Below are 18719 nucleotides of genomic sequence, written 5' to 3' on the forward strand. Positions count from 1 at the left end.
CAGGAATAAACTTTTTTCTTTCTGTGTTTCTTATCACTAGTTGACCTTTAACTTGCAGAAACTTAGTAATTTGTGTTCTGAGATCAAACTGACACTGTCATATGTAAGGAAGTGTTTTGGGGAGGAAAAAAAAAAAAAACAATGGCTCAATATGAATAGAATAATTCATCCACACTACAATGCATGTGTTTCTAGCACAGAAACCTGATGACTCTAAAAAAACCCCAAACTGCCTTATTCAGTATAAAATTCCACTATCCCCCAAGCTGTTCCCCTGGTTATAAGACAAAAATAATAAAAGTAGCAACTGCTTTGCTGGAATTTCCTATTTCAAATAATGTGGTGTATTCACATATTTAAATACAACTTCTCCAGTGCAAAGTTTTTTGAACTGCAGTGATACTGTCAGGATTCTTTCAGAACTATAATCCCACTCCTGAATATAGTGTGTATGATTTAAATCCTTGATGAAGTGAGGATTTAATAAAATTATATTTTTAGAGCTTCTTAGCTCAAACCAGTCGCTTTCTTATTAGTGTCTTTTTATTTTTTTAATTTCTTGTGCAAACTCCTGATTTTTCAAGATAACAGAGGTTTTGAAGAAATCAGTTCCTAAAACAGGACTTCTTATTTGTGATATTATGTCAGATCTTTATGTAGCTACTTAGTCAAACTGCTGCTGGTTCTGTTGCCTAACTAAATATTTCAGGATTGGGCCAGTTGCTTAATAGTTACTTTATGGAAGGTCTAATTATGACTATTGATCCATATGGGGTTTTTTTATAGTATGAAACATTTTTAAATGTTAGAGTGTTAATCTATTTGATTTTTTTTCAGCATTTGACAAGGGGTGAGGGAGTGTCTTTAAGCTGATTTCCTGAGGTTTACATAAATTCTTGAGAGCTGTGTCATATTACTGTCTGTAAATGACTGACATTAAACTGCCCTTTATAAAGGAAACAAAGTAATAACACTTGTATTTAGGCCATTTTTTTGTCTTTGCTTTCTGATTTTGGCAGACATTATTTTTCCAAAACAATACGGTTTAGTGTGCACTAGAAATACAAGGTTTCTAGTTCAGATTATAATCCTAAACATATAGTATGATATTCCTTTTTCCTGTATTCCATTTTAAAAGAAAGCCTGTTCTGTGGGGGAAAAAAAAGAATTTTAAACCAAAATTGGCCAAATTGCAATTATAAAAGTAGATAGTAGCTCTCAATTTTATATGTGAGAACTTACTTTGTTTTCTAGTTTTAATTTTACCACTGAAGAAGAAATAGTGGATTCATTCCCTTAGACTAAAATCTTGCAGAACCAAGAGCTAAATAAAAGATGGCAGAGAATGAGAGAAGTGACAGAAACTGCAAAGAGGTGTTCAAGGAGTATTCTCAGATATTGTTCACTTACTTCTTTTTTCCCTAGATATTTTTCCAATCCAGAAAACAATAGTTTCTTAAGAATTAAACTAACTCAGAAGTTATAAATTTGTCTGCTTTTCTTTGGACTAAGTTGAACATTCAGATGAAGTCAGTAGAAAAATTGGAGTAGTTCAATTGGAAAAGGCAATAACAACTTAATTCTTAAAATTTCCAAATACTGAAAAGACGCAATGCTTATCTTCTTAAATGAGTTGCTAAACCATTTTTAAATTGTTTGTTTCTCTTTCTAGAAATAAAAATAATCCACCACCTCACCCAGTCCTGTCTTCCATATCAGTTCTTTTCTGCTACCATCTAGGAACCGCTGTAAAAGGCTCATTTCTCATCACAATGCTGAGAATACCAAGGATTGTTCTCTTGTGCCTTTATAATATCCTAAACAAAAAGGTAGGTAAATACTTCTGTAGCACTGTGAAAATAGTTGTTTAAAGATGAGATCATGGGGCAAAGAAGTGAATAATATATTTCTTGCTTAAAAATAGATGGTATTGCTATTACTGTCTATTATTAATAGATGGATTTTATATTTTATCATGTTTTCTTCATTAAGAAAGCTTTTTTTTTCTCCCAACTCAATGCTTCCTTTTTATTCTCAAGGTCTATAATTTTAAAAGCAGTGAATACCATATTAAACTCACCTTTATTTAGTGTTTTTATATAAGGTTTTTCTGAAGGATAAAAAAAAATGGCAGACTACTTTATTAAATTTTTTTGCATCACAAGTATTTAAGAAGCAGAATTAAGAATACTATTGTTAAATTTAAAATCTGTTATAGAAAATACTTAATCTGCCTTGTAATATGCTCCTATAGAAAGAATATATGGAATAAGAACTGTTCCTGGGGGTTGTGTAGTATTCAACATCTTTTAAGACACATAAACCATAGATCTGGGTTGTTTGGAATATTTTTTGCCTTCTTTTTTCCTTTCATGCATCTCCACATATTATCTTCTGCTGGAAGCACACCACTGTATGTGATTCTGGCACTTTGCAAGGAAGGAGGACTGTTAGGAATGCACAGTTCTGATTTTAGGAGAAGATTTAAGGAAAGGTTTTAAATGTGGGTTATTTGCTCTAGGGTTTGCCTTGAAGCATGTTATATATAGTTATGACAGGGTATTTAGATTGACAGGGTATTTACTATGAGGCATGTGTTGGGTATAGGTTATGAATGCTTAAATAAAAACTCCTTGTAATAAAACACTTGAAAGGCGTGGTCTGGATTTATGTTGCTTTCATATGAAAGTCTTGGTTATAAAACTTGGTGAGTTGTGTTAACTAAGAACATTGTATAAAGACGGTAGCATGACTTAGAATATTTTCTAAGAATATTTTAGAGAAAGCAGGATAAGTGGGCTTGCTCCTTACATGGTCTCATAATCTGAATTACTGTAGATTTAATTGCCAAAGAAAGATTATTTGTGCAGCACTGTGCTTGAGGCTCCTTTTGGTCCAGTTCCCAAGCATTCAGTGACATGAGCCTCAGCTGTAACTGCTGCTAAGGAGGCTAGAAAGTGCTCTGGCCAGCTCATGTGCTCAGTCCTTGGAAAGATCCCCTCAAGAGTAACCTTGCTCCTTTGCATGGCAGGGAGGACAGGCTATGGCCCCTTTCTCTGAGGGCCAGAGTAGTTGGACTAAAGGATGGAGAAGTGACCCTGCATTCTTGTAGAGTTCACACAGACTTCATCCCCCTTGCAAAAAATATTGCTTTCTCTATGAACAGAGAAGTAGTCAGGGGCCTGCAAGCTTGCAGGTAAATTTACAGATGTTTTCTACACAGCAGTCTTCCAGCAGAATCAGAGAGGAGATTGTAGGTGAGATTACTTGCTCTAGGCTTTTAGGAAACAGTCCTTACTGAGATGACATAGCTTTAGTAAAATCATCTCTCCAGCAATACATAGCAAGAGTAAATTATTCTCTGTCAGGAGTTTGCATGTACAGTCACGGTTTTGAAGGAGTTATTCCTAGAATATTTTCATGAACCTTTTTGGAAAAGGTTAGGAGGTTTGTGGTTTCTGCTTGAACAATAGTAGTTGTTGGGACTTGAGTTTTCTCTAGGGACTGAAAGATCTCTGCTTTCCCAAACAAGATAAAAACATTCTGACCTCTGGAAAATAAGATTAAAAAGACCAAGTATCCCTGAACTGAATTTCCTTTTGTTGAGAAAAACAGGCACTTAATTTTGGAAGGCTACTGTAGATACCGAGATGTCATGTTCTTATCTTGCATCATGTCCATGCTGAGGTGTTCTGAGCTCATGATGTGATGGGGGAGCATGGAAACAAACCTTAGGCTTTACTGCTCAGTTTTTGCTGTGAAATTAATACAGCTCAGTAATCTATAAATAGCCTATTCTAATACAAGATTTTTCTTCTTGGCCTGAAAAAATGAATGTAATGCTCTGAGTCAAAACACATGTGTTCATATAAGCCCTTCTACCCATTCTTTTATTTTTGTTCTGTAGTATACCGGTCATTTCAGAACTGTGAAAGGTTTTTAATAATCAGGTTAAAAATCTTCCTCTGTACTCCCTGATCACTGTGAAGTGCTTTAAGGATTACTGACTTGCCTGCCTGTTTTTCTCCCAAGGCAGCTGTTAGCTCACCAAGCTGCTTGGAGCACTTATTTTCTTTTCCCAGAGAAGAATCTTCCATACACAGAAAGAAAAAAAAAGAAAGCACAGCTCTCCAGTCATTAATATTGAACAGTCTAAACTAAAAACAATTCCTAAAATCCTAATGGAAATATCTGCTGCCGAAGTGAAAATTCTATTAGAAGAGTCAGACACGTGTTTTTGTAGAATGGTGTTTTGGTTTTTTTTTGAGGCTAATTATGTGCCCAATAACCACTCATTTCATTTTATTGCAGAAGAATGCAAAGCACCTGTTCAACTGCTGTTTCTGCTGGGTTTGCTTCCAGGAAAGTTGCTTAAGATACTTTAACCAGGTATGCTCTGTCATCTCTGTCCCTCAGCCTTGTCTGGATACCATGGTTGGTGCCTGACCAACCCTGGCTAAAAATGGCTTAGCATGGCATGCAGGCCAAATTTTCCTGCTGGCCACCTAAATTAAACAAACAAAAAAGCCTCCAAGTGCTCAATGGGAAGAAACAGGGAACTGACAAATATGCAAGGTGCTAGATTTTAGAAAACTTGTTAATATAGCTTGAGATAGTCAGCCCTTTCAGAGTGCCACTTGCTATTTCTGTAGGTAAGAAGACTTAACATTTTCTTGAGTTGTGCCACACAGACTTCTGAAACACAGAGTCCAGGTAGGAGGAAGCAATGAAGAATTAGGAAACATACCTGGAGATGTGACACTAACTAGTTACAGTGTTTCCCCCCTGAAAGTCCTGAATAAAGAAACTTAAATTCCTAGTGATTGCCAGTATCAGTAGATCTGGAAATACAAACCATGATGATAGCAGTCTTGTTTAAAAGATGTTTTAATTGGAAATTGATGATTTCTGCCTTACAGCAGATTTACATGTACTTCATACCTCTTTTTACCTTCACAATTCTTTTCACCAGATGCATTCCAGAGTTACATACATTATTGTAAATAATTAGGTTTTGTCTTTGGCATTGCCTTGTTCTATCTCTAGGAACTGTGATATTCCTAATGTGAAAGGGAATCATATGTTCACACTGATTCCACCCTCCGACTGCTGAATTCTTTGTTTTCATTGCTGAGGGTAGTAGTGAAGTAAACAAGATAATTCTGATAATGGTCTGACTTCTCCTCTTAAGTTGGTGCATAAATTAGCTTTAATCTTGGACAGTTATGAAGAGAAAGATTTCAATTTAGTTTACCATAGAGTAAATACTTTTGCAGTGAAATTTCTGAATTTTCCAGGCTTACATTTTCTAGGTAGGTCTTATAGTCAGCGTCTTGGTGAGGAATATCAGAGTTCATTTTGTCTCCAGGCTTTCCATTTGTAGTCACCACTTCCCCTTGGCTTGGCTTCCTGCCTTTCAAAGAGATATCCAGCATCCTAGTGTTTACTTTCTCCAGCTGTTGTCTGCTGTGTGTTTGTTAAAAGAATTAATTACTGTAATGTTCTTCCTTTTGTTTCAGAAGGCTGTATTGTAGCTCTTTTCCCCTTTTAAGAGTTCCTGTTTCCTATTCTATTGTTGGCAAATTTCTGGCTTTATATGAGTTGTGGTTTTTAATCTAACAATAATAATAAAGTGTTCACTTTTGTTTTGTTTTTTAAATCTATTTTTAGCAAAGGTAATGGTAGTACACATGTTCCAAATCCACGGCAATTTGGGCAACAATTAGAGAAGAAAAAAAGCAAGAACAGGCGGGAAGATTTTAGTAGAACTTCTATCTGTACGAAATTTAAACATTGGTCTTCAGTTATTGCATTACATAGAGTAATTTGTGGGTCTAAGTATTTATTTCATTTTTTCCCCTATATAACTAATCTGTTCAAGGCTATTCATTAAAAACATTTTTTGACTATGATTGAAAGTCGTAGTCTTTGATTCTCTAAAATCTGTGGCCATATGTAGAAGAGAAAAGAGAAAAAGAAGGAAAATATGTCTAAAGTTTTAAGCAGCTTTGCCATATTTCTTGATTAACAGAAGTAGTGAGCTCTTAAGAACTCCTACTGAGATTGGTGGAAGCTGCTGGGAGCAACATAGAAATTTCCCACATATGTTGAACACAGACCTGAGAGTAGGACTTGGGAGGGAGGGGTTAAAAAATTGTACCTGTGTTTCTAGTATTTTCTTAAAGAAGTATTCTTTAAGTTCAGATTTTAATTTTTTTGTTATCTAAAATGTGGAACAGCTGTTGTAAAAGTTGGTCCAAAGATCATTGTGTACATTAGCATTCCTTACTATTTCCTATTATTTTGCTTTTTATTCCAGCATTATTTTCACTATAATGAAAAGCATATAATTACCTGAAGCCCTAAAAAAAATAAATAGAAGATCCAATAACTTCTGCACTATTTTCTTCAACCTGTTGTTAAACTGCTTACGTAATTTAAATTCTTTCTGTTCTTTCATTCACAAGTTTAATCAGGATTAAACAGAGTACTTTGTTTTCCCTCTGAGAACTTGGCAGATGAGAAACAGGTGCTAGAGAAAGTAACCCTGGTGAAAGAATGCAAGCTTCTTTCTTCCCATGCAGAATCAAGCAAGTGCTCTATTATGTTATCTAAGGGTACTTTTTCGGCTGCATTACCACCCTGAATGTGATATTTAATACTGACTCTAATAGTTGCAAGCATCCCTGAAGTGACTCATTCTCTGCAGGCTCAGTAATGTTTTGTTCAGCTCTCCTGGAAGTGGAACAAGCCAAAGAGTTACCCTGCCATCTTCCCATCATGACAGAGTGCTGTGCTAGATGCTGGCAATTGTCATATTTGCAGGGGTGGTTTTTGGAGGAGGGGTAAAGTAAGCCCAGTGTCCTGTGCAGATTGCAATATAGACAATTACATTCAGCCTTCCTAAATTTCTCTTGGATTTACAACTGGATCCTGTGCTAAGCTGTGCTGTAAAACAGTTCACTCCTTAAGCTGTTCCACTTCAGTCATGGGCAAAGTGATTCATGTGTGTGTATAATCCATTAGCAACAATTGTAAAGCACTCAGGGTTCTGTGGCTGAAAAGTGCTTTCTGAATATAAAGTCACTATCCTTACTTGACAGTTCTGTTTGCCAACACTTGTCAGAATTACCAGATTTTTCATCTGGCTCTGATGGTTTCAGTATGTTCCAGATAAACATATCCAATCATCTTAAGCAGGAGATTGAAATTTTTCTTCTGTAAAAAATATACTGGCCTTTAATGTGATTTGGGCATCACGAGGTCTGTGTCTCTCCTACTTTCTTAGATTATAATGGCACTCTTAACTTTAGACACATCTAAGCGCTCACATGTTCTCCCTTTACAGCCTTATTGCAGTGACTTTTAAAAACAATACAACTGGATAGTTTTACTTTTCTGTGTCTGCTTTAGGTCCATCTGCAGCCAGTTGGCAAAGTGACTCCTCCAAAATGCAGTGCCTGGGTTTCTAAAGGGGTTGCTGAGCAGGGTGTGGTTTCTATGTTCATCAGCATGGCTGCTGCAGTGCAGCCTTCTGGGCTGTCAGTAAATTCAGCAGGGTGTGAGCCCCATTTCCTGGGACAGAGACTCTTCCCGGGGACTGAAAGCCAGCAATTGTCCAGTGTAATAAACCAAAAGCAAGTCTGTCTAATGGTCGTATATCCATAGCAGTTGGTTGTCTCTTAAACTTTGGATGGAAACCTATCAGGAGGTTTCAGTTAAATGCCTTGTGGAGAATTCACCTAGATAAAACCAAAATTCATGCATGCTATTGTAAAGCACAGTTCTCTCCATGCCAAACACATTGTGCCTCACCCCATCAAGTACTTCTTTTTCCTCCCAAAAACAATAGTGCATTTTAATGTTACTGGCAGTATTGCTTCTACATATAGAGCTAATTTTTCAACCCTCTTGAAAATACAAGGATAAAATGTTCTTCTGCAGTGAAATAGTATTTTAATTAAGTTTATCTCCTCTCTACAGACTTTATGTATATGATAATAGGAAACAAAAATCTTTAGATCTTTACTCATTCTGTAGGATGAACCATGTAGGGAATAGAGTTGAACAAAGTTGACTAATTCTTGCTTTGATACCTTTCTCTTCTTCCCTATCCTATTAAGAAGAAAACAATGGGGAGAAAAAAGAGAGAGAAAGAGAAAATAAAAGGCAATTAAGCAAGTGACAGGTAATTCTGTGCTTTTAAGCAAAAAAAATTTATTAACAACTCTTTGGAAATCTTCGGTTTTATTTATTTCAGAAATCCTAAATAAGAACATTTTCTCATTAAGTGCAGAATCACTGAAAGCAACCCCAGTAATGATGTAATCATCATGCAATGCACACATAAAGCAGGATCCTTTTGATCCAACCCTATCATAGAAATGGAGCCCACATGTAATACTGTGATGCAGCAGGAAAGGACACCCAACTACCCTCCGAGAAGGAAGTGTGTTGGTCCTACCCACTGGATGACAGCCATGGAGGGAGTAGATAACACAGACAGAAGGAAGCAAGAAAATCTGAAAATTTTCTCCAATAACTCCAGATTGAAAATATAAGGTGAAATTTAAATAAATGAAAGTTGTGCTTTTTGGACTGCTTGGGAAACTTCAGGAGGTTGTTGAAGGTTTCTTACAGGTAGTAATTAGCCTAGGAACAAAAAATAACCGTTTCTGTATTAGCTGTGTGCTTATTGATTAGAAGTAAAGGAGAAAAGTATTCTCCATGTGTTTGTCAGCCACAGGACAATAGCCTTTTTTTAACAAAGCTGCAGGAAGCACAGAGTCAGTCCTGTAAGCTACGAGATGAGACACTTGCATTGGAAAGAAGGGGATAAATGACATCGTACAGGTTGTTGGTTTTGTGCTCAGGCTTATCTCATGGAGGGGACTGGAATATCCTGTTACAAATGAAGGGTAAGAGCAAACCCATTAGCCATCTATGAGACAGCAGAGAGGGGTAAAAGCCTGACAAGATCAGCAGAAAAATGAGTAGATATAAATTGTTCATGAATAAATGTCATCTGGAAGTTGGAAGAAGGTTCCTAAGGACCAGCGGAACAACTGTCTGGAACAGCTCTAAATGTAAGGCCCGGGAGAGGGGAAGTCCTAAGTGATTTAAAGAAGGGGTTTTCCACTTAAGAGAAGATTTGCATAATATGCTAATCTGAAATAGGCACTGGAGTGGCTGAAAGTCCCTTTCAGTCTTGTATATCCTCATCTCTTCAGTGGGGTCTCACAAGGCCCATCTTGCTCTCTTTTCCTACCATCTGAGAGTCATGATACAACTCTCTCACCAGACCACTAACTGCTGCACGGCAGCCACACTAATTGCCTCTTGCTGCCACTGGATTTTGCTTTCTGAAGGGCTTCCAGTGGCATCAGTGACACTTGCAGGCTAAGACACTTTAAGGTCCGGCCTGAGCTGCGCTGCACTGCACTGGGGGTATGTGACCAGGGCAACCCCTAAGAGAGTTGGCAGCAATAAAATCAGATTGGGATGAAAACACCAGCAGAGCAGAAAAAGCTGAACTGGGATGAGAGATCAGTATGTCTCCTTCTTCCTTTTTAAGAAGATTCTGTTGCTATGGCAATTTTCTCTACCCAAAGCTCATTTTATGTAAGCAAGCCCCAGAATGGAGGACTGAATTCAGCTGTTACACAAAGTAGCAATTATTCTGAACAATTGGGGAACTTACAGCCTGGATCCAAGCCACAGCAGCTTTCTCATGAATCTACCAGGTCACTTTTTCCAAGACCTTTGACATTCTGTGTTGTGAGGCACAGAAGGATATATTCTTTAAATAGATTTTTTTTTTTGCATACTGTGGTATTTGGAAATATGTAAACATTCACATTCCCTATTTATTCATCGTGACACTGAGAAATCAGTGTCTAGTTCCCAGGCCCCAAGCCAGAAGAGGCTTGTGTTCTTCAGAGGGGTGGTGATATGAGATCAACTTGCTGGTGCAAGGATAAATGCTGGTCCCAATCTACTATCCCCTGTACGTTCTATGATGTCAATGCCATCCTTACTTGTTTGTCACCAGATGAGAGACTACCATTGTAAAAGATCAATTCATTAGGCAAAGATAAAAATATAAGAGTTACAATGTGTATATGAGGATCAGACTGAATCTCTTTCTAGCTCAGTATCCCGTCTTTGGCAGTGCCTGTGAGTAAATGCTAAGGTAGAACAAAAGACTATTTCCCTGTCTCTGTGCTGTTTCTGAATCTGTTTTCAACCTAGGGACTTATTCAGCTGTGTGTTTAATAACTCTCAACAGATGCCTTTCCCCTGAAATTCAGTCTCCATTGAGCTCATGTGAACTTCTAGCAGCTAAAGCATCCTTTGCCTAGCAGTTCACAGTTTACAGCTTTATGGTGAGAAGGAATAATGTCTATTTTCAAATTTGGCTCCTACTGCTTCACACTGTCCTGCCCCTGCCTGGCCTTTATTCTGGAAGAAACAGTGAACCATCTAACCCTACACAACCTCTCTGCATTTCTCATGAGCCTGCAGCCCTCTTGCTGCATCCTCCTTCAGTCATGTCTCTTCCAGACAGAAGAGCCTCATGTTCCTCAGACAGAAGACATTCCATGCCTTTTGGATCATTCCTGCTGCCCTTCTCTCAAACATTTTCAAGTCTACTAAAGCTTTTGTGCTTGGAAAAAAATATAGTCTGTAGAAACACATATTTAAATAACCTGTTTCTAAATGTTAGCAGGTTATTAACTGGCCATGGTCTACCACCTTAGCCTTCACAACAATCTTTAATTAGAAAGGCTTTAGATTTTTGCACATATCCTGCAATTTTAAAATTAGTGGGCTATATAAACTTTTTAATTCAAAGCAAAATTATTTGCAAATATAAGTAATAACTTGTGTATGTTAGGTGTTCCTTGATGAGTAAGAATAAAAAAATCACTTGAGCTCATTCCCATGTGATGCTGAGTTTCATGGAAATGTGGGTTAGCTTAAATGTTTGATGTGCTTTGTTAGTGAGAACATGTAGATTTCTATGTGGCTGGATGGGATCAGGGCATGGGGTCTGTATGAGAAACTTGAGAATTGTGAGGCAAGTGTATGGAAAAAGATTCTAGGCTGAACAAGAAACCCTTCAAATACTTTTTTTCCTCAGAAATGTATTTTTGCTAAAAGGTAGCGATCACTTGGCTAAATCTTCCAGTTGTGCTGGTAATATTCTTGCTTCACATGTCTGACTAGTTTTGCAGCCTTCAGCAGTTCATTAATTTCTGTCTCTCTCCTATTCATTCCAGAATGTTAGATTATTACCTGGCTGCCTTTATTTCTTGAGTATTCTCATTAGGTAATACTTACATTGTTTAAGTTGTAACTGCTATAAATGCCATTTTTTATCAGCTGGTTTGTAACACAATAAATGCCTGTTCAGGTAGTGTACTGTCTCCAACATCATTTTCAGTCTTTCCAAGGTAACCATTCTAGTTAATAGATATCAGAAATTCTTTTCATTGCACATTCTTTGAATACCAAAGTGGCTATTTTGGGAGTGCAAGCAAATGGGTATTTATTTTAAGTTTGGAAACAATGTTTGTACAAGCCCACGTGCTTTTTCAGCATTCTTTTTTATTTTTAAAACACATTTTTTGCAATTTATAATGAATACAGAATCTCTGTTTCATTTATTGGCAAAATTTATACTGACCTCACCAGATCAGGATCTGCTCTGAATTTAGTTCTTAAGGGACAAAAGCAAACTTAGAAAACACTTTCCTTTTTGTGTCTCAGTTCCCTGGGAATGATGAAACAGACTGAACTCACAGCACATTATAAAGAGAAATCTGTCCATGTCTGAAATACACTGGCAGACAGGGAGTGTGAGGTGAGGCCGTCTCTGCCTGTCCTGGGCCAGCAGGGCTGGCACTGGCAGCTCTCCTGCTGCTGCATCCTGGGATGCTCTGGGGTGATGGCATCCTGCCAGGAAGGGAACACCCTCAGGATAAATGAAAGTTAGCAGAGAAAGCATTTTTTCCTATTTAGGAATTAAGTGAACTTGCTTGTTTAAACATATTTTTATGCAGATACTCTTTGAGTTTCTGTAGAGTTCATTGCTGTCTCTGATGTTTTCATAGAGTAGGCAATAAATCCATGGTCTTTATTTATACTTTTTCCATCTATGGATGTATTTGTTAATATGTAAGTACAGTATTTACTGTACTTACAGTAAATACCAGTGACAGAATGTCACTGTTTTTTCTTTACTATCAGGAAAAAACTCTATTTTTTATATAAATAATATCCCCAATAAAGAGGCAAAAACTCTTTGATTGCATTTAATTCCTTCCTTCCTTCCTTCCTTCCTTCCTTCCTTCCTTCCTTCCTTCCTTCCTTCCTTCCTTCCTTCCTTCCTTCCTTCCTTCCTTCCTTCCTTCCTTCCTTCCTTCCTTCCTCCCTTCCTCCCTTCCTCCCTTCCTCCCTTCCTCCCTTCCTCCCTTCCTCCCTTCCTCCCTTCCTTCCTCCCTCCCTCCCTCCCTTCCTCCCTCCCTCCCTTCCTCCCTTCCTTCCTCCCTCCCTCCCTTTCCTCCCTCCCTTTCCTCCTCTCATACAATGTCACAGCTTTTCTATGCTACAGAAATTGCTCAGAGGTAAAACTGAACTCTAGAGAAATAAATTTTCTTTGCTTCAGATATCTGAAATTGTTTTATATTTTGAATTTTAAGTAAGAAAACCCAGATTTTTGAACAGGAAGGGTTTTCAGTAGGCCAGTATAATTCACTTTCAGCAAACCCCTTATGAGCTGGTTTTTTTTTTTTTTTCATTTCCAGGTGAAGCAGAAAGCAATTGTAAGCATCACATACATGTTTGGGTTTATAAATTCCTTTAGAACAGTAATCCTTTGCACACTGCAGCTCTTACTGACCATATCAGATGTGACTAAAGCTTGTGTGGTGTAATCTGCCTTCTAATAGTTTGAGTAAAGGGAACCTACTTGTAAGAATTGCTGGTAAAGCCCAGTAATTAATGTATCATGAGTGCTGCTTTTCTTAGCTGATATTTTGGACATAGTTTCAAAACCTTGCTGAGGAGTTCCATAAATGGGACATACATGTTAATTTATGTAGAAGTGCAAAAATAATCAAATCCATGAAGGTAAATATTCTATCCTCCCCACCTGTCCAGGCAAGTTTCCATCAAGCAATATAATGTAAAATTCTAAATACAGTGAAAAACTGGGAGTGCCCCAATTATCTGTTGTTCTGAGTGGGGTGGGACACATGATACAGTCACTGGTCTAGTCCAGAATCCTTCACAAAAAGATTTGTTTAATGGTTATGACTATAAGCTTGAATTTCACTACAGTGTTTGAAAGAGCCATGTATAAAAGCTTTTTAATCATCAACCTTTAATGACCCAGTAAATACATAACTTCATTTTTCACTTACACAGTGGCCAGCAGTGTTGGAGATATATAGCCAGTAAGTTTGGACAGTGTGACTCCAGGTGTTCTCTGGTAATTGTGTCATATTCATTCACAAGTGTTGGGGTAGAGAACTTTGGTGATTTAAAGTGAACAGGATAAATGTGGTTTCAGGAATTTATTTAGTCACTATTGTAACATTTGCTAATGGTGGAAATTATGTAGAAATCTCTTTGAATTTAGAAGCATGACTATTATAGTAATTTAAAATAAAATTGCCATATTATGCAAAATAACTCTTTATATTCATAAAGTCAATAATTCCAAATAGAGTTTAAGGCTTTGTGTTTTGCTGAAGTAAAATCTAGATTATGAGTCTTTCCTTTCTCACTGCATTATTATCTTATGTCATTTCAGCATGCATACACAACTACAGCCATAAATGGGACAAATTTTTGTACATCAGCAAAGGATACTGTCAGTATTTTGGCAAGGAATTCTGCTAAACTTGCATCCATTAGCTGCTTTGGAGATTTTCTCCTATTTTTAGGAAAGGTAAGAGTAAATAAAAATATTTGTTCTGTAAAAATGAAGTGAAAAATCAGGTCTGATTATCTTTTCATATACCTAAAGTATATAAAGTTTATATTTGTTAAATTCAGTGTTGTCAATGCTATAAAATAAGCTTGGGAGAGAATATCTGAGGAATTGAACTTTGCAGAGTTATTTTGTTGTAAGATAGCAATGTCCTTGGACCCACTCTGGCAGCTCCAATTGCATAAAGCCTTTGGTAAATACATGGCAAGAGGTTTCCTCTGCCCTGTGGTATTTACACATGGAATTGAACACAAAGTGTCACAACTTTGTGATGCTGGAAATTGCTTAGCTATCTCCCAGATGAGATGTGCTCTTAAAATTCTGGCTGTAATATATTTGCCTCAGGGTTTTGGGGATTGGTTTTTTAAATAAGAAACATTTCTGCGTGATTACTGAGGCTGCCCTTCTCTCTCACTGCCCTTTACAGGTGTTTGTTGTATGCTTTACTGTTTTTGGAGGCTTGATGGCATTTAACTACCATCGGGAGCTGCAGGCTTGGGTAGTTCCTCTCTTGCTGGTTGGATTTTTTGCCTACCTGATGTCCCACAGCTTTCTGTCTGTGTTTGAAGTGACAGCAGATGCCTTGTTCCTTTGCTTTGCTATTGATATGGAAACAAATGATGGAACTCCAGAGAAGCCATACTTTGTGGATCAGGAGCTGCTGGTAAATCCCACTGATTAATGCAAAGATATTTGAGACATTCTAAGCTTTTAAGCACTTTTTCTTTCACCAGGACCTAGTAATCTGAACCCACAACCCATGCTATTTCCTTTCCAACACCTTAGAACAGGATGGACTCAGGGATACAAGTACATTAATTTATAAACTGAAGTAAATGGCTTCCTCTGACTCCTTTGTCTTAGCTATGACCTGCTGCCTTCTTTTAGATCATATTCTGTAAGTAATGGCTGACTATTTAGGCCTAATTAGAGATATTGTCAATATATTGTTGGTAATTAAAAGATATAAATAAATAGACAAGCTAGCTGCTGAAATGGATCCATGGGGTGCCCTAAGATTAATACTTATATTTCTTGTGACTAACTGTACACTGATGAGAAAAAATTAACAAGTAGCAGGTCAGGGATCCATTCCACATCCTACAGATACTGTTGTTCTGAACATATTTCATGCAAATCGGAGTTGCTCTGCTCCATACCTTTACAGATTCTTTTGCCAAAACATTTTCTTCTATCTCTTGATTAAACTCTTCTGCCTCTGGACAGGTTGTTCTGCATTTTTACCCTTGTAATTACTGTATTGTATTACCTTCAGTACTTAGCTAATATTGATGCAGTGCTGTAACTGAAGCCTTTGAATATATATGTGTCACCCCTTTCTAATTAAGAGAATATCTGAAGATGCAGGCATTTTTTTTCCTTTTGTGCTATTTTTGACACTTCTGTCTTTTCCTTCACAAACTACACAACAGAGAGAATCTTAGCAATCCATGAAAATTAATAACCAGCAGCCAGAGTAGCTCACATGACACAAATGTTCTGGATGGCTTTCTTCAGGACAATGTCAGGACTGTTTTGGTGTTTTGGATTTTATTTATTTTTGTTATGCTGCTGTTAGAGTTTCTATAATATTCATAAAATCTTGTTGAGAATAACAACAACAGCACAACAGCAAAAAGGCAGCCTAAAGATAGGTGTAACCCTTGTACAGAAGAAATCAGATATATATTCTTTGGCTTTAGTTCAGAATAGTACTTAAGCACATCGCCTGGCTAGGAATATAAAACCAAATGGAAAACTCTGAAGCCTTGACCTCTGTCCTTCCCTCTCTGTTTTGCCAAATTCTAAAATACTTGAGCCAATTTTCCTTCATGAAACAGAGGCTCTCCTTTCTCCACTTCCAAACTTTGTGGTAGTTTCTCTTTAACTCTGCTCTTAATTCTGTGTAATTAGCCATGCCCTAGAGCTGTGGGTGAAGAGAGGATTTCCCACAGGGACAAGGAGTCTTCCAAGCAGGACAGGCTCTGTACCCTTCTATGGAAAAACTGTGGGCAGAACATCCAAACTCCTCCTCATTGTGTATGATCAAGAGTAAGTTTGCTAACACAGACAAGAATTCGGAGTTTCCCAACACATGAAGGCATTTGACTTGTCTGTGTTACAATCAGGTTACAAACATCCCGGGGGTGGAAGGGAGGCTCTGTGGCCCTCAGGACAATATGCAGCAGTGGGCGGAGAGCCGGGGGAGGGATTTCATACACCTGGAAACCTCATTCCTGCATTAGGAGATGTACCAGAGATTTTTAATTCATTTTTCTCAGCTGCATTCATTGCTTTTGCTGCCTCTGCAGTCCCTCACAGTATCACTGTCATCCAGCCAGGAACCAGCTACAGTTTCTTAGCCCTGGGCTAATTATCTTCCTTCACCAGGTATTTTTATTAGCATAATGGTTTCCTTTCACAAACGATCTCACCCTGGTTTGTGCTTGTAGACCTTTGTGAGTCAGAGTAACAAGTTAACAGAAGGGCGAAACCACAGAAGCACAAGACCATTCCAGGATAATGATGGAACAGAGCTGCAGCCTATGGTGAGCATGGGATATGTATTTACCTGCCAGCTAATGTGTTTGCCTTTATGTTCCAAGAAGAAGGGATGAAGGTTATCATGTGTCTCCTGACATCTCACAGCAACCAGCATGCTGTACCCAGTATCCTGTTCTATTGCTTTCCCTCCTCAGGAAACCCTCTGCTAGTACAAAATGGATGGATCAAAAAATTACTCTCTTTTTCTTTCACATTCCCCATTGTGCCCAGCAGAAGAAGAGAAAGTTTGGACAGTGCCAGAGGGGTGGGAGATAAATCATATTCAGATAAGTCTTTCACCTGCGGGCTGTAGCAAAGTCAGAAGAGTGGTAGGCTGCTTAATTTCATGCCAGAACTGCTAAAGTTCCAGACCTCTAAGACCAGATCTTAGAGTCTTTTCCCCTCCCCCCAGCCCCATTCTCTTCTCCCCGCTTCTCCTCTCTTCCTTTTTTATCAGTATATATATTTATTTATTCTGTTTTGTGATGGGGTAACAAAGCTGACATGCCAGAAGGGAGTGTTTCCCCACACCCAGGCTTGGGAAAGTCCTCAGAGTCAACACTCACTCACTGACATCTGAAAAAGTACTGCAAATTGGCCAGCCTGAGAAGCTGCCCCAGCAAGTTCAGAATCAGGACTGATTTTCCCCAAGCACTGTGGGAGACAAGCTAGGGCTGCTAGAGGAAGATTCTGCAGGAACAGAATTGCAGGAACAATCAGTCCTCTGGCACCCACACTTGCTGGGTACTACTACAAGTCCTCTGCTGTCACAGCTACTTACAGAAGTGTAACAGATGTTGGTGATTTTTCTTCTTCAAAAGGTACCAGGCTCTAGTGACCTCTCACTCAATCCTGAGGACATTCTGCTACAGGCAGAGCACTCCTCCAGTTTATTACTACAGTGAGGGGTAGTACTAAGTATTTTCATTGTTTGGGTCTGTTACTGCATTCTTCAGTAGTTTTTTTGCTGAGCACAGAAACCAGAGGCTGGGTGGGTGTTATTCCTTGCAAGAACATTGTGGATTTGAGATACAAAAGAAGCTTAATTGTTTTCCCAGTTTACCCTTATGACATTTAAATACAGAAACAGTGCTACACATTATTTGACTCCCGTTTTTTTCTCTTTGTAGACTTGAATGTGAAGTACACCAGGAAGAGTGGAAGAAGAGCAGCAATAGCAAAAATGGTCTTATCAATATAGATTACCAATAGCCCAGGACAAAGTATTAGCTCCCTAAATCTGTTGTATCTTCTGCACTGGTACAATGACACACAATCTGTTTGTATGAATAAAATATTTTGTGTGTCATCACATCTAATTTTTATTACTACACTTGGTCTGAAAGTTGATAATAAACTCACTCTTTGTCAATTTCTATGTTGTCAGATGAAATTAGTGAGTCAAAAGGTCATGGAGTTAACATGATTTTTTCAGGCTTCTCTGGGAATGCTGTGCCAGTCATCCCTAGAACAGTAAATGCAGAAACATTTGTAGAGGAGGCACTCTGAGGTGACTGTGTCCTGATTCATTCTGCATACCTGAACAGCCAATTAAGGAACAGACTAAGCTCACTGATGGAAATTACCCTTGATAGAAATTCTCTGTAGTCAAGATAATTATCAGTTATGAGGTAGGTGTCTTTCTTTTAATTATACTCTTTTGGGAATGGATTTTACTAGTTCGTATCATAAACTGTCCAGCTCCTCTCCAAAGGGCAGATGAGGAATAGTCCCTTCCTTCTTTCTGCAATTGAAAAGATGAAGCAGAAAAATTTGCATCTATATTTAGAGTTTGGCAAAGTAGCAGATGACAGAGATAAAATAACAGGACAGACATGAGATAAAAATGCTATAAATAATACTTAATAGAAATGTTAGCTGTATGTGAAATACATCATGGAGGAAATGGAGCAACTGTCAGGGCTCTAGTCAGAAGAGGAACACAAGTGTAGACGCTTTAAAAAAAAATAACTTGGTAACAGTCTGACAGCACTTTCTTGTGAGCAATTTTAAAGCTTGTTTAAACTTTCTACCTGGATCCTGACTGTAATACTTTTTAGTCTCCACCTTGTTCTGAATACGGAGCAGTCTCAGACTTTACTCATTGGCACATTTGTTCAAATTTTATTTGAGGAGAGGTTTGTGGTGGGAAAATGATGCCAGCCAGGGATTTCAG

At 38.0% G+C, this 18719-nt stretch overlaps 1 protein-coding gene across 3 annotated transcripts in view; it reads left to right on the top strand.

Annotated features, from left to right (window-relative positions):
* SLC44A3 (solute carrier family 44 member 3) overlaps window positions 1-17919 on the top strand; it is a 40495-nt gene extending 22576 nt beyond the window's left edge. For 2 of the 3 annotated variants that reach the window (XM_030279197.4, XM_030279199.4), the window contains 6 exons: window positions 1741-1829; window positions 4312-4389; window positions 13820-13957; window positions 14427-14663; window positions 16453-16548; window positions 17674-17919. In XM_030279197.4, the coding sequence (XP_030135057.4) occupies window positions 1741-1829; window positions 4312-4389; window positions 13820-13957; window positions 14427-14663; window positions 16453-16548; window positions 17674-17679 (644 nt within the window). In that variant the 3' untranslated portion in view covers window positions 17680-17919. Of the gene's footprint in view, window positions 1-1672; window positions 1830-4311; window positions 4390-13819; window positions 13958-14426; window positions 14664-16452; window positions 16549-17673 lie in introns of all 3 variants that reach the window. The other variant, XM_012575163.5, reaches the window with a different exon arrangement.
* The last annotated feature ends 800 nt before the right edge of the window (window positions 17920-18719 follow it).

The sequence above is a fragment of the Taeniopygia guttata genome, chromosome 8 (genome assembly GCF_048771995.1).
Source record: "Taeniopygia guttata chromosome 8, bTaeGut7.mat, whole genome shotgun sequence".
Lineage (NCBI taxonomy): Eukaryota > Metazoa > Chordata > Aves > Passeriformes > Estrildidae > Taeniopygia > Taeniopygia guttata.